The sequence below is a fragment of the Copadichromis virginalis genome, linkage group LG5, assembly GCF_057382275.1.
Source record: "Copadichromis virginalis isolate Kocher_CV1m ecotype Utaka linkage group LG5, C_Virginalis_male_GT1.1, whole genome shotgun sequence".
Taxonomy (NCBI): Eukaryota; Metazoa; Chordata; class Actinopteri; order Cichliformes; family Cichlidae; genus Copadichromis; species Copadichromis virginalis.
The window spans coordinates 34,694,266-34,708,881 of record NC_140622.1 but is presented as its reverse complement, the minus strand read 5'-3'; the positions used below and the strand labels follow the sequence as shown (position 1 = coordinate 34,708,881).

General features: G+C 38.5%; 1 protein-coding gene across 1 annotated transcript; it reads right to left on the bottom strand.

Moving 5' to 3' along the window:
* Positions 1-379: 379 nt before the first annotated feature.
* tspan2a (tetraspanin 2a) lies at positions 380-9,779 on the bottom strand. Its single transcript, XM_085457515.1, has 8 exons — positions 9,544-9,779; positions 7,027-7,129; positions 3,071-3,168; positions 2,074-2,148; positions 1,885-1,974; positions 1,717-1,788; positions 1,481-1,564; positions 380-1,403 (listed from the first exon to the last, which is right to left on the bottom strand). Exons 1-8 carry the CDS (start codon positions 9,610-9,612, stop codon positions 1,338-1,340), a joined length of 657 nt encoding a protein of 218 aa, XP_085313641.1. The 5' UTR covers positions 9,613-9,779; the 3' UTR covers positions 380-1,337.
* Positions 9,780-14,616: the final 4,837 nt, after the last annotated feature.

Sequence of the window (14,616 nt, the reverse complement as noted above, 5' to 3'; positions counted from 1 at the left end):
TTATTGTCTTTGAAAATTGTAAAACATACCTTGGTGTGGTGGAATTCCCCACTTCTCTGTATGAGCAAGTACTAAGCAGGCCTTGTGTAGAGACATTTTGTCCAAATCCCATGACGCTTGATATTTTCTATAAACTTGATTTATAGAATATACTACCATCACTAGTATTTTCAGTAAATAGTATTATTAGTCAATATCCTTTAACTCTTGCCTTGTATGTGACTGAAATTTGTCATCCGTGGACCTAAACAGAACATTGCTCACATGTTCAGGTACTTCACTAACCACAAATTACAATGAAGTTCTTCTCAGCTTGTTCCACTTTACAAGAAGTGCACATGTGATTCATCTCCGAGGACAGAAGCTGAAAACATCTAAATAAAAGCACCCAATGTTTTTATTACGGTTAACAGTATGACAAACTATATTATTCTATAATTCACATCTTATTGGCACACCAACAAAATTTACATCCACAATAATTCACACAAAATGCAAACTAGCTCACTGTTACATCCCAAACATGCTCCAGAAGAGGTCAGCACAAAGCATTATTTAGCTGTCAGATGAATTTGGAGATTTACAACGCCGCAGTTTATCATGAGACCATCCTAACCCTTTGGCTTCAAATCATGTCTACACTTCAGCTATTGTGCTTTACGGTAGAAATACTTGAAAGTGGTGACAGGAAGCAAGCACTGGTGCAGTGTACATATTCAAATCAAAAGATATAGGCAAACAGTCCAGTAGTAGGAGGCTTGATCGTAACTAAATAAATAGGCACATGACGGAATTTTACTCTGCAAATTTACTCTGCAAAGGTAGGCTAGTCCTCAAAACGCTAAAGCACACAAAGTGAAAATAAGGATCCATATTTACAGCAATACTCCCCAGTCACAACATTCCTGTGTCAAAGAAGGCTTTGTGTGCTGTGTTGCATCTACAACGGCAGCACTTTGGCCTTTGCGGAGCACCGGCAGTCTAACAAAGACATGTTAAAAGTGAGGAATGTCACAGAGTCGAGCTAAAAGCAAAGCATGTGTTATGGAAAAGAAGAGGGAAGTGAATTTCAGTGCTGGTGGACTCAAGAAGAAGGTGTGATGTTAACGATCCAGCGTATCGTGTTGCATGTGGTCCGTGGATAAGTGGGAGCATTGAGACTTGTTGTTCTCTCTTTGTGATACTCGGAGGCCCTCCCCCACCGCACTTGTTTGGACTAAGAGAAGTGACTGAAATGTAACTTTGGTGTTTCCCTTCTCATGCAGACAAGTTGATTATGAAGGGCTGTGTAACCATATGATCAGGCGACGGTTGGGGGGGGGGGGTCAGCTCACCAATTATATAACCTCCCTGCTGTTTCTGATGGCACAACACAGGACCATACTGAAGATCATTCCTATAATCTGAAATCACAGACACATATTGTGGTTACCTGAGGAATATCGGTCACAATTAATTAAAAAACTCAAACTTTTCTCACCATGACTCCTGCAATACCAATCCCTATGTATCCAATGATATACAGCTTTTCATCGAAGAAGTCTGTTATTGCAGTCAGGCAGTCCTAATATCAAGCAAAAATAGCAAGAAACATTCATATCGATCATTCTGCACACAGCAAAGTAGGTTCATCACAGCAAATAGTGCTTCATTTTAAAATGGTGTTTTACTGCCCTCATGTGACTATGAAGTGTCCCTGCAGGCAGAGGGGTTTACCTTGACGTCTTCTGGGAAGTCTGCACACACATCACTGTTTGGCTCCAATGTGGAAACTCCGCAACAGTTCAGCTGCAAATATAAAAAGAAGTAAAAACAAAACAAAACACAACATGATTTTAATGGTATTGATTGCAACCCTGAACATGATGGCGAAGTTTTACTCACAGCTTTATAATAAGTCGTTACTATTGCAGTTCCATTTGGACTAGAGTCGAGGGTGGAGCTACTGTAAAACTTTTGGACTTCTTCAGAAATCTGTTATTAAAAGAAGAAAAAAAAGGGTTAGTTATGGGATTTAAAAAAAAACGGAGAATATTTTTTGTTATTTTGTATTTAATCATCAAATAACTCCACCTGTTCCTTGTTTAGGAATCCAAACACACCAGCAGTGACTTCTGCTCCAAAGATTATCACAAGGCAAGCAAAGAACTGCAGAACAGAAACAAGGACTATTATCGCCCTCCTGACCCAGTATGAACCATCCAGATCCCTCAGGTCATCTGGATCCGGTCTTTTATCAGTTCCCAGAGTCAGAACCAGACACGGAGAAGCTGCATTCAGCTATTATGCTCCTTATATCTGGAACAAACTCCCAGAAAGCCTCAGATCAGCTGAAACACTCAGTTTATTTAAATCCAGGTTGAAGACTCACCTGTTCTCAGCTGCATTTGAATAAAGCACCAAATCCACACTTTAAGCTTAAATTTCAAAACTTACATTTAACTACTGATTTTATCTACTGTTCTGATTTTATCTGTTTTGATTTTATATACTGTTTTGTTTGTTTGTTTGTTTGTTAATTAGTTAGTTAGTTTATTTGCTTGTTTTAATCAATTTTAAATCATGCTTTTTATTTGTTTTTGTTTCTAATGTCTCTGTAAAGCACTTTGAATCACCTTGTTGTTGAATTGTGCTATACAAATAAACTTGCCTTGCCTTGCCTTGCCTCTAGTGGGAGTCATCCACACACGCAACACAAAAACTAATCAGTGATTGATTCATTTATTGGGGAACAACAGTTGGCCATACAATTTTGTGGGCTGTTCCTGGTGATTTCTTCTGAAATCCCTTAGAAAGAAATGTATAATTCTGCCCTTTTATACAAATGGAGAAAACAAGGGCCTTGTTGTTAAAAAAAAAAAGATTACACTAAACTAAAGTTAATATTTGTCTATTATTCATTTGTTATTAGACAGCCTAATTCTATACATCTTCGCGATCACTCATCAGAAGCATACACATCAAGTTATTTCAGTGTTAGTACCAATTTAACGGTAATATCAATTTAAGCCTCATGGAAACAAATATAAAAATAATACAAATGCAATGAGAGGTGACGCTTTGAACCCACCAATGCAAGAAGACACTGAGACTCACGAATGGCCCCAAAACAACCTAAGAACCCCACGACCATCATCAACGCACCAGCACCAAGAAGGATGTACACGGCTGAGGAGAGAGACCAGACGATAGATCAGTGCATTTAAAATGAAAAAAATGGAAAATTAATGTTTTGTGTTTTATAAACAAGAAGATTGTGAAAGACATATGAGAAGCATCTGATCGTGGTGTTCTCAGTATCACATGGCTGCAGTTTATAGTTTCCACTGAGGGTGTCAGCGTGATGCAATGGTTGCCTTTGCTGGAGCAGAATTTATAAAAGGATTGTTTGTGTTGTGTTTGTAGGTGGAAGTATCTTCGGTAGCAGAACATCTCTGAATAGACTCACACAATTCAGTCTATTTATTAGGCTACTTTAAACAATGAATTTGAAGTTTTTCATGATCTGAAACATAGAATCTCTGGCACAAATGAATTATGTTCTTAACGTTACATTATAGCATCTCTGATCACTTGAAAAAAGGTGGGTTGAACAAAACACAGTTCTGGACTCTTTCCTGCTCTGGGCAGCTACAGAAATAGCTTGAAGTCCTGTCCGTATATAGAGTAGCTGTCTAAAGCATAGGCAGAGTCTGTTCAAAATCATAATCAAATTTGAAAGAAAACTAATAGGCCTAGAGAGCCCACTGAGAAATTATGCTTCTAATTGACTCTTTTGATGCATTAGTAGGGTTTCCAGTTACTTAGACTTTGTCCATTCATGCTCCTGCAGGGTGAAGAAGCACACAGATGCCATCTGTCCTCCAAAATCTAATTTTCAGAGGGCTTGATTGCTGCAGATTTTAACTGCGTCTGCCACCATCTATGCTCTCCTCAAGCCTGAGTGACGTCACCCTCTCGGTCTACTCCCCTGCTTCTAGTCCTTGCAACTGAGCCCCCTCGCACTGTAACTATACACCAAGCAGGTCCCTTAGGTCCATGCTAAGGGCCTAATCGGTGACACAGGCAGCAACCACTGCAGCAATTTAATTAATCCACATGGGGCAAATGCAAGCTGTTGTTTTCTTGCTGTGCGACAAAAGGGAAGGTAAAGACGAGGCGAATACACTGCTGAGCTGAAGGGATCTATAGGGATACAGAGCTTCAAAGAAAGTTGTCTGGGTAAGCAATGGAAAATATAATGGACCATGAAAGCTTTCAATTTATATACAATTGTCTACACAGAAGTGATCTCAGCTGCTCATTTTTTCCCCAACACTTATACACTTACTTTAATATCTGCTCTTTGCTCTTCGCTCATTAAATGCAGAGGTATCTACCATCTACCAGACACCTGCCAAGTGCACTTCCTGCTTCACGTATCTTTTAGAAATACAAATTATTGAGTATAAACATCTGTAACATCTCTCAGTTTAGCTCCATCTCTATCTTATATACACATGTAATGGCTGTTTACACACTAGAGAGTAACAAAGGTGATAGAATGGAAAATGAAACCCTCAGAGAGAATGCTGCCACTTTGCCTTATTATGGTATCACTCTGTTTAGTCTCATTGCTAGAAGTGGGAGCAACAGTCAGTTGTTTTGCCCAGGAAGCTTATAACGTTTGGCTGCAAAGGCACAAAGTTATCCTCTGCAGAACCCAAGTGTTTCCAGTTAAATGCCGGATTTATGGGCTTGTGTTGTCCATTTGCAGAAAGAGCAATTGTGGGAATTCAGCCCATGCAGAGGCTATGGAGGTGCACTTGCATGTATTTCTCCGAAAGACACTGAAGGAAACTGTGGAATTCACCACAAATAAGAAAACACACCAAAAAATAAATAAAAAATACCCCCAAAACCCACACACAAGTAATTCAGACAGTGGCTTGGTCAGCTTTCTGCTTGACTTCACTACAAAGAAATTCCTTGTATGCTATAACCTCAGTTTTTTCTAGAACAGAGACTAAGTTTAAGGGAAAACACTACAGAGTGCAGCCCGCATTGCTGGTTTATGTGGACTACCAACAAACTATCTTGGTGCCATCTTAACACAGCCACAAACATCTGCATTAGAAGGCAGGAGAAGTAGAAGATTTATATGATGGAGACATGAGTTTTGGGTTTGTGAGCCCACTAGTATTAGAGGATCCCTACTGATGATACAGTAACAACTGATATCAGGCATACAATTGGCTCATAACTGGCTGACAACTAGACCTGCCATCAGCATACTCCTCTACCCAGTTTGTGAAGCATGTTTGTCTCGTACAGTAGCCAGAAAAACAAGATTTCCAGATCACACCCACCCTCTGAGATTTTTTTCCACACAGTTACATATTAGTCATAGTCACAGCATCTCGTTTTAGAGGTGGCAATAACAAACTCTCTGTCTAGCTCTCTCCTTCCCTTCTGAAGCCTTCCAGGGTTTCTGCCAGTTTTTTAATCAGCTATTTTACCTCCAAAATATTGATCAGACCAACATATGCTCCGGTTTTAACTGCACTCCAAATGTTCTTTAATCAAGAAAATGTAATTCACATTACATTTGATTTGCTTAACCTAAAGTGAGAAATATAATCACTGCAAATGGGAAAGTGAGGAGGGGACGGTAAAGAACAGTGGGACAGAGAATTTGATTAAAATGACTCATAAAGATGTAACACAGTAACAGAGAAATTCCAGGATATTTGCATATCAAATAAAACCAAGCTGGAGAGAAGTTACCTCATCTGGAGTACACTGCATCAACAGATGACTTAAGTAACATGGTACTTTTTATTTTCTACTGTATCTTGAAACGTTTTAGGTTGTAATCTTGGCAATATGATCGTAAGTATAATCGAAAACACTGCCTTTGGTTGCCCTGTGCTGCTTCCCCCTCCCCTCTTCTTTGCTCTATTTTCATTTTTTACTAGGTTTGCAAGCAGGATATAGTCTTCTGTCACTGGCCCCACCCAACCTGCTACTCATGTCCTGAGAGAGGCAGCCAGTTCCACGAAGGCAGAGCAGAGAGCTGATGAAGTGAAGTCACCATTTTAGGTCATGGCTTAAACGGGAGTAACAAGAATAGGCTTCATTCTAATCATCGGCTCCCACACACTGTCAGAGAGAAGGCCTATTGTATGGAGTGCTGAACACTAGCTGTTTGTCTTGTCTACTGTATGTTTTAATAATCTACTGTGTGAGCTTTGCAAAGACACTCTTATACGATATTTCAGCAAACAGACAGAGCTGTTCATTAATCAGTTAAAGGCTCTCGTGCATCGTTTGTACATTTTTCTGACTGGTCGTTTTTATGTTATTTCAGTCGAATCAAAACCAAATAAGCATTTATGTCAAGATTTGAATTTCTTCGTATCCCACGAACAGGAGAATTGCCACTAATGGAAAGTTTCAATCAGTTTATCACATTTCACTTCCTCTGTGCGCATACTTTAGCCACTTTCAAAGTGAAAGTGAAGAATTGAGGGCTTCGAATGACAAATTCCTTTAAACAGGCCTAGTAACTGTGGACATGTTTTAACTTACATGTTTTATTAAACAAACTTTCCTTGTGGTTTGTGCAAAGAAGTAAAACATCTCGATGCGCTGAAGATAAAATGTGGCTGTTAAATGTCAAGCAGTACTTGAAGGGTTCTTCATACTTGTAAGGGATAACAGTACCAGACATTCGGTCTCATCCGCATGTGTAGCCTACACGTGTATTTACTTCTCTGTATGTGGGATTTTTTAGGGCACCTTTAAAATGTTACACATTGAACATTTATTTAATGTAGATAAACATGTAGGGATGTTTCATCTCATTTTCAAGGGGGTCCATGTAATCAAGATGGTGTAATCAAGATCCATCAAGATGGTGAACTGCTGAGAAGAAATTGGATCCATTTTGGATTTTAGTTTTTTTTTATCCACATCCACATATATGTTTTATTCTGCAGAAGATGAGACAGGCATATGTATGAGGCTATAGAATCTCTGACATACCTATGAAGAAGGTGTAGGGGGCGCCATCGCCTGTCAGGAGGTCCACTGTGTTTGGGTCAAACCTAAGCCACAGTCCCACCGCCAGCACCAACAATCCAGACACCTGGGGATTGATAAATTATACAATCAAAATTATTTGTGACTTTATAGTTCTGTTGAATTTGATGAGTGGTAAGTAGCAGTTCTTCTGTTTGTGCAGAAATAATTTCACAGTTAAACAGTGAGCACTTTCATGTTTTCTTTTAGTCTTTATTTATCACGAGGTAGTTACGATTCTGCAGGTGATGCTAAAGTGGCTAATAATACTCATAGGCTCCCCCCCCTCCTTCTATTTAACAGGAGGGGGGGGGGGGGGGGGGCAAAAAAGTGTCTATGCTGAGTAGCATCTTTCCTCTCCAGGAGAGCTTGGCTTACCATAACACATTTGATTGAAACCAGGTTTTACTCTGAGAAAATGAATCATTTTAACCTCCTACATAACATTATTTAATTTAAACATCCAAAAATAAAGCCAAAACGAATAAAAGGACAAATGTGGATTAAGGGTAAAAGATATTGTCTGTGTCATAGTTATATATTAATCCTAACCATGTTCCTTATATGTTCTTTCAGGACAAGTGTCACATGTTATATGCAGATGAAAAAAAATTCATCTTCAAAATTTTGTAAAAGCATGGAATCCCAAGCAGCACATCTTCAGTAACACTCTCAGATCCTTTTCCTGACTTGCTCTTCAGATTCAGCCAAACTAAAGAGTGGAAGTGTCTTCTGTTAGTTCAATTCAGTTCAATTTTATTTATATAGCGCCAAATCACAACAAAAAGTCGCCTCAAGGCGAAGGAACAAAACTCAAGCTGCAGCTCCAACCCTCACTGCAGGAAACTCAGTCCGGACTGGGCCACTCTTTTTTTTTTTTTTTTTTTTTTTTAGGAAGGTTTAGTGAGGTACTCTGACAATAAAATGATTGAAAATAAGGCCACGCTGCAACAACAGCCCATGCATCCTCATGGCCCATCAAAGTACCACATTTGAACACAAGAATTAGCATCAGAATCAGCGGTCCATCTCCCATGGTGCATTTCAGCCACAGGCTGTGCCAGCCTCACAGTGCCTGGGTGATGTAACTCACACTGGCATTGGCTGCTTGTTGGCTCTGCACCCCAAAATGACAGCGTACTGTACGCCCCTTTTGGCTACAACCACAACAGCTATGCTTTCAGTCCCAAAACTGCCGAACAAAGAGGCTGCTGTCACTTTGGATGACACAAGTGATCGTCTTACAGAGCACAAATGAGTCAATGCAGCCAGTTAAACTCACACTGTATCATTTAGCAGTAAAATATTGAGTATCTTTTGCAAGAGACAATAATGAAAACCAAACAAGAGTAAACCCAAACAGGCTCTTTGTTAATGACCTAATAAATGTATCTATTTATCTAAACACATCACTGATTGAAAATGATAATAGGGGGGGGGGGGGGGGGTTTCTTGCAGCCTCAAGTAGGGGCAAGAGTTTTCCTTGATGTTCCCAAACTCAGGGTTGATAAGTTTATGAGATACATTTGTGGGGTGAACAGAACAAAAAACAAAAAAGGCAAACCTAAAACCTTATTGGAATACTTATATTCTTTGATTCACGCAGAATATAAAAGAATACAAAAAGAATGAATCTTGATCCAATGTTTAAGGTTGCATACTACAGTCTACATGCAAACTGACAAAATATTAGAAGCTTAAAAGTACTTCTCTGACACATTTAGCCTTCTAAACACCAAGAAACTTATGTCATATGAGAAGTCACTGGCATATAATCGAAAGTGAATCTGAGTCACGGGGAATCTTATCTGAGCAGCACTGCAGACCAAAACAAAAACCTTTCATGATGTTCCCCAAATAGATTAACCCCGCATGTAAAAGAAAAACAAAAAAAAGCACCCTTCACACGCCTGCAGCAGGAAAGTCACACCTCAACGTCAAATCATGAACTGGGATCTGTGTTGGAAAAGTAGCTCTGGTGTATTTGTTGCAGCATGTACTTGGTGCAACAATAAATCATGACCAACTCTAAAGCAGCAGCCACTAATGAACGCAGATGAAAAGAAGACTCTGGGTTATATAACTGAGGTTTGGTTTGAGAATTTTGGGAAACAGTGTGGAGTCAGAGGGAGACGGTGTGAACAGAGCAGGTGCATTGAGGCGGTCTGCCAGACAACATTAACTCCTAACTGTACGGAATAACAAAGGCTGCTGTATTTAAAAGCCATACCAAATAATATCAATAGACGGACTTTCAGCCTTCAGTACATTGAACGTGTAAACAAGGCTAGGAACAAACAGGTTTTTCACAAGGCAACGAAACTCCACAGTCGCTTAAAAATAAACCGAATCAATTTCACTTCCTAAAGAGAAAACAACAAAACAAATAAATAACCATAAAAAACAACAAAAACGGTGATCCGGCTTTTTCAGAGAGAAAAAACGTTAATTCTTGGCAAACCGCTGCCGAAGCGGACTTACCCAGAAGATGATGTTGAAAGCGAAAAGCAGATATTTCACACATTTCATCCCACCCTGCACTTTGCTCATGATGCCACCTGATTTGTCGGAGTCTCCGATCTATTGCGCGATTCCTTCTTATTTTGCAGCGTCTTTCAGCTGGACATCAACCCATGCAATGAAGACCTGCGCCGTTACACCATCCAGACATGAAACATGCGCACAAGTGCTGCTGCACGCCATCTGCACACGCCCATAAGCGTTCGCGAGTGCTGAGGTACCCAAGGTGGGGTTCAGGGACGATCTGGGATCCCTGAGAGAGACACCAAGAGGTCTCCCAGCGAGAGCAGAGAGGGGTTCATTTGTGTGTTCGACACCAATGATTTGGGCTTAAAAATAAATAAATGAGGGGAAAGCCGGTGGTATGGGTTAACCAGCATTGTTACGAAGATAATATTTCTTACAACATGGTTGATCATATGTTTTGCAAGTAAAAAGAATTTTGTAATCGTGACTGAATACCGAATTACACAACAATACATGTACAACTGGTGAAACAAAAACATCTGTTTGCAGTATTTATTTTAAATTCTACTTTGAAGTGAATATGGTAGATTTGAACTTCAGGTTAGTAAAGTCTTGAGGAGCTACTGCACATCTTGGCATAGTCTTGCATTACATGAAAATTATATCAGTGTGACAGTATGACACTTTGGATTCCACTACTTATGTGTGTGACCTTTACATTAGACGTTGGGCAAGAATTTATCATGGAGACACTTTTAACATTGTCCTCTGCCAGTCACTGATATCCCTGTTTGTGTGAAAATAGCTTCTTGTGTGCACCTACAACACAGTGACCTAATAGTTAAAATAAGATCAGCAGAGACATAGCCAGGATTTTGGAGATGTTATTATCTGATCTCTTATGTAGACCTGTTGTTCTTGCTAGGACGGCATATTACAAAAAGTTTGGCGGTAAAACAAAGAATAAGCCATGTTTGAAAATGGGCAATAGTTTCGACTTTAAATTAGATACAAATGTAGCAGGTACACAGTCTATAAATAGAAAGATTAAGCTTTGTAATTTTAAAAGCTATGTCCAGTATGTAATCTTTCCCCACATGACTAGTCAGGTGTAAGACTAAGTAGCAGACAGTTCTCAGGAATACATTTGAAAATATGGAACGCTCTTAACAACACGTTTAATTTTGAGTGTGCCATTCATGATTCCTCTTTAGATTTGCATACCCAAATACTACCACTGATAATGTTAAAAAGAAGATAATCATTAGGCATCTCAGTATATTGACGTTTGAAAAAGAACCTATAGTATAAGATGGAACAACCATTAGGTGAAGGTGGGAAGGAGAAACTCCATTTTCACAGGAAGGAACCTCTATCAGATGGCTCGGGCAGACGCTGTCATCTGCTGTGACTGGTTGTGAGTGGGGAGAAAGAGGAGAGAAAATGGAGAATGGAGGAAGACAAGAAAAAACACAAACTATGAGGCAAGTCTGGACTTTATTTACTGTAAACCTACTAATGCTTTCACTTTGTGCGAATGTAGGACCTATCCCGGTCCTACATTCAACCATTCATTTGCTTTTCTCTTAATAACCAATATTTTTGTATGCAATGTTTTTAAGCTTTCTTCTTTTCTTACTTACTTTCTTTGTTAAATTCAAATATTTGAATATATTCTTTTTAATTTTGCAGTGCTTTTAAATAATAATACATTTTAAATCTTTGCTTATGTGTCTAAGTGTTGTTTTTTTTTGTTAATTTACAACAACATACCAATAACCAAAATGATCAGCAGCAGCAGCATTGACATGTTTTTATTGTACTTTGGCTAAACACATGCAAAAGTAATGACATTGAGCCTCATGTTAAACTAACATAATAAACATCAAATATGTTATATAGTCTGTACATGATCTCAGAATTAGTGTGACAAAAGACAAATTTCTTTTGGCCTGAGATAAAGTTAATGTACTAAAATACAGATGGGTTTAAATGCTTGACCCCTAGAGAGGATGTAGTTATGCTGTCGGGATCATTATGTGAGACTTTAGGACCGCTCTCTTGGCCTGGACGAGTGATTGAAAACCTAATCTCCAGTGGCTCCCTGTGGCTTTGACAAAACAAAGCAACAAAAAAACACAATTAAACATTTTTTTTAGTTCTGCATCATTGTTATATGTGTATTATAGACAGAATTTTAAGAAAGAAAATAGTTTTAATATTTTATCAGCTAAAATGTAAAATCTTAGTCCCTGTCTTCAATCTTAGACTCTTAATTTTGTTTATTCTTAGTAAAGGTGCATATGGATGTACATCCTACATACAAATATCTACTCCCATGTCCCCCTATAATTTAACCACAGGCTGTAACTTTATTTAAAAGGCTATGTTACATTTACTATAAGTAAAAGTTGAATAGTTGTTGTTGTTGTTGTTGTTGTTGTTGTTGTTGTTGTTGTTGTTGTTGTTAAAAGCAGAGATTTTGTAGCAGCACACTGGACAGAGTTTTCCACTAACATCTTCAACACACCTAAAATGAAGGAATATAATTTGGAATAATCCAGCCAGATGTGGGGCTTAGAGAATCAACACCAAAGCACAATGAAGCTCTTCTTATGACACATACTAAGACACCTTAGTTGATGCTGTCTCATTCACCCTTAAATAGAATGAGTCTAAATGAACATTGCCTAAAAACAAAGTTAGAGTGAACATCTTTCATAAGTCAGTGCTTAAAACATGAAGACTTTATTAATATAATATAATATATCATATTAATAATAATGCAAGCTGATTCCTGTGAATGAAGAGTATGTATGGAGATTTGCCAGTGCTCTTCTGTGCCTTCTTTGCAGGACGGAGGGAGGTCATCTCGGGGTCACACGCTTTGTGACATGCAAGCTTCTCTTGTTTGTAGTGCCTTTGTTTGCTGCAGTGATGTGGGAGGGAAACAGCGACCCTCCCTGTATGTCTGCCAGAGTATCAGTGAGAATCAGCATGGGTGGATCATGAGACACATCACATCACTGCCTACCACCTCTATTTTCTTTCTCGCTCTCTCAAAAAAAAAAAAAAGAAATCAAACAGGACTCAACAAACACAAGGAAAAAAGTATGACAATGACAGCAGTTCTCCTTTTTTTTATAGAGATAAACAGATGGCATTGTACACACTTGAATTACAAATGATTAATAGTTTCCATGTGACCCAGAATAAGATCATTGGACTGGATGGGTGTTAACCCGATATCAGTTCGGTTACCCAATCCTGTCATGAATTCAGGACTGTAATTATCACTGCGGAAGTGCATCCAAACTGAAACGATATCCTCAGGGTATAATGGAGCCATAATCCCATTATCCCTCCACCGACACACTGTCCTTACCTCCTCACCCTCTTCTACTGTTCTTGATATGTAAATGAGGTGCAAAAATGTAACCTGATCTCCATACGGTGCAAGTATGAGTCATCCTATGAGCCAAGAGACACCAGAGGTGAAGTGCAGTCAAATCTCACTTTATATTTTTTCTTTGAACAGGCCGTGCTAAACCTCTAATTAGAAAAATGGCCAATTACTGTTTCAAAAGACAACTTTAGTTAGAACAAATAACTGACGAAAATAGCAAAATACAGTTATCTTTAGTTCCTTTGCAATGCATATAAACAATGTCACTCAAAATATTTAAGTACATTTCCATACCCCTAATGTGCACCGCTAGAGTAAGAGAAAACCTGTACGCAACAGAAAAACGTCTATGCGTTTCATTGTCTCCATCCAGTGGACAGAGCTCGAAATATCAAGTCTCTCAGCTGTGGTTTGCAGACACTACTTATGAAAGAGGCCACTTTGTTTCGGTCTTTATGCAGTTATCTTTATCCTTGCCACAATGCTCACTTTGAATGGATCTTAAATTATAAATCTATTAGTTGATATGAACAATTTATGCATTTTAAATTTTATTCAGCCTTTACTTTTACTGGACCTTTCAAACAAATTTCAGTATCTTAGCAAGGTAGGATTACTGCGTCATACTACACAATTATATCTATGAAATTATGTAACCTCAGGTACCTTGTTAGTACATTCATAACTTAATCCATCCTAAAAACGATACCCGGAAATAACCAATAACAAAAATAAAAGGCTCAATAATAACAACAGCATTATTTTCTTGTGTTCAGGACTAATTTTAAGACAAAAAACGTTATGAATGTATTAAGTAACAGTAGGTCAAACCATCTAATTAAATTACACCTTCTGGAAGATGTGGGTGTAATTTTTTACTGAATGGTTTTTTTTTATTTTATTTCATACATTTTAGTTACACATACACAGTATTTTTCCATTTCATTTCAGCCATATTGACTCTTCTCCACTTGCCACAGGACAGCAGCTTGGGGACTCCCGTCAATTTCGCGTTGCTCAATAAAATGAAATAAACATGTTCAAAACAAAGAAGCGCTACTTTTTCCGAGGGCTTCGCATGGGCCCTGAACTAAACACGAGGCATGCGCATGGACATGCACACTGACGTCTGGCATGTGGTAACGTAAGGCTTTTTATAACGCGATTATAAAAAAAAAAAAAAAAAACTATTTTCTTAGAAACCATGGAAAAACGATCTATAACAAAATCAAATTAATATTTGTCCTATTTTGTTCATTTAAGTGAGCATCAGTGCTGCTTTTAGTTTGTGGAGGTAGTGTATGAAACGTGGGGAACTAGCTACAATTTATTGCCTGAGCGGAGTCTAATATCTGTCAAATCCAACATGTTAGGAGTCACGTTTTTATTTGTGAAAGTATTATTTTTAGGAAAAATTTCATGTTTCCGTCTTGACCTCTAGGGGGAAGTGTTGCATTCTTTTTAGCAGCTGAGCCCTGTTGCTTTATCTTAAAACTCAAGGTTTCCAGGAATACAACCTCATCTGATTTTTGTTTGCATTTCTACATTAGTTCCATGTTCGCTCAATCATATCAGACACCTCAAATACCCGATGGGACACAAAATTAGGCTGCAAGCCTACAAAAATCCCAATCGATACTGCCTGGAGAATAATTTTGTGT

Coding starts and splice junctions, on each gene's coding strand:
- tspan2a (XM_085457515.1), bottom strand. CDS start 9,612: ATGAGCAAAGTGCAGGGTGGGATGAAATGTGTGAAATATCTGCTTTTC. Junction 7,130..9,543: donor CTTTCAACATCATCTTCTGG/GTAAGTCCGCTT, acceptor ATCAATCCCCAG/GTGTCTGGATTGTTGGTGCT. Junction 1,975..2,073: donor GATTCCTAAACAAGGAACAG/GTGGAGTTATTT, acceptor TTTTAATAACAG/ATTTCTGAAGAAGTCCAAAA.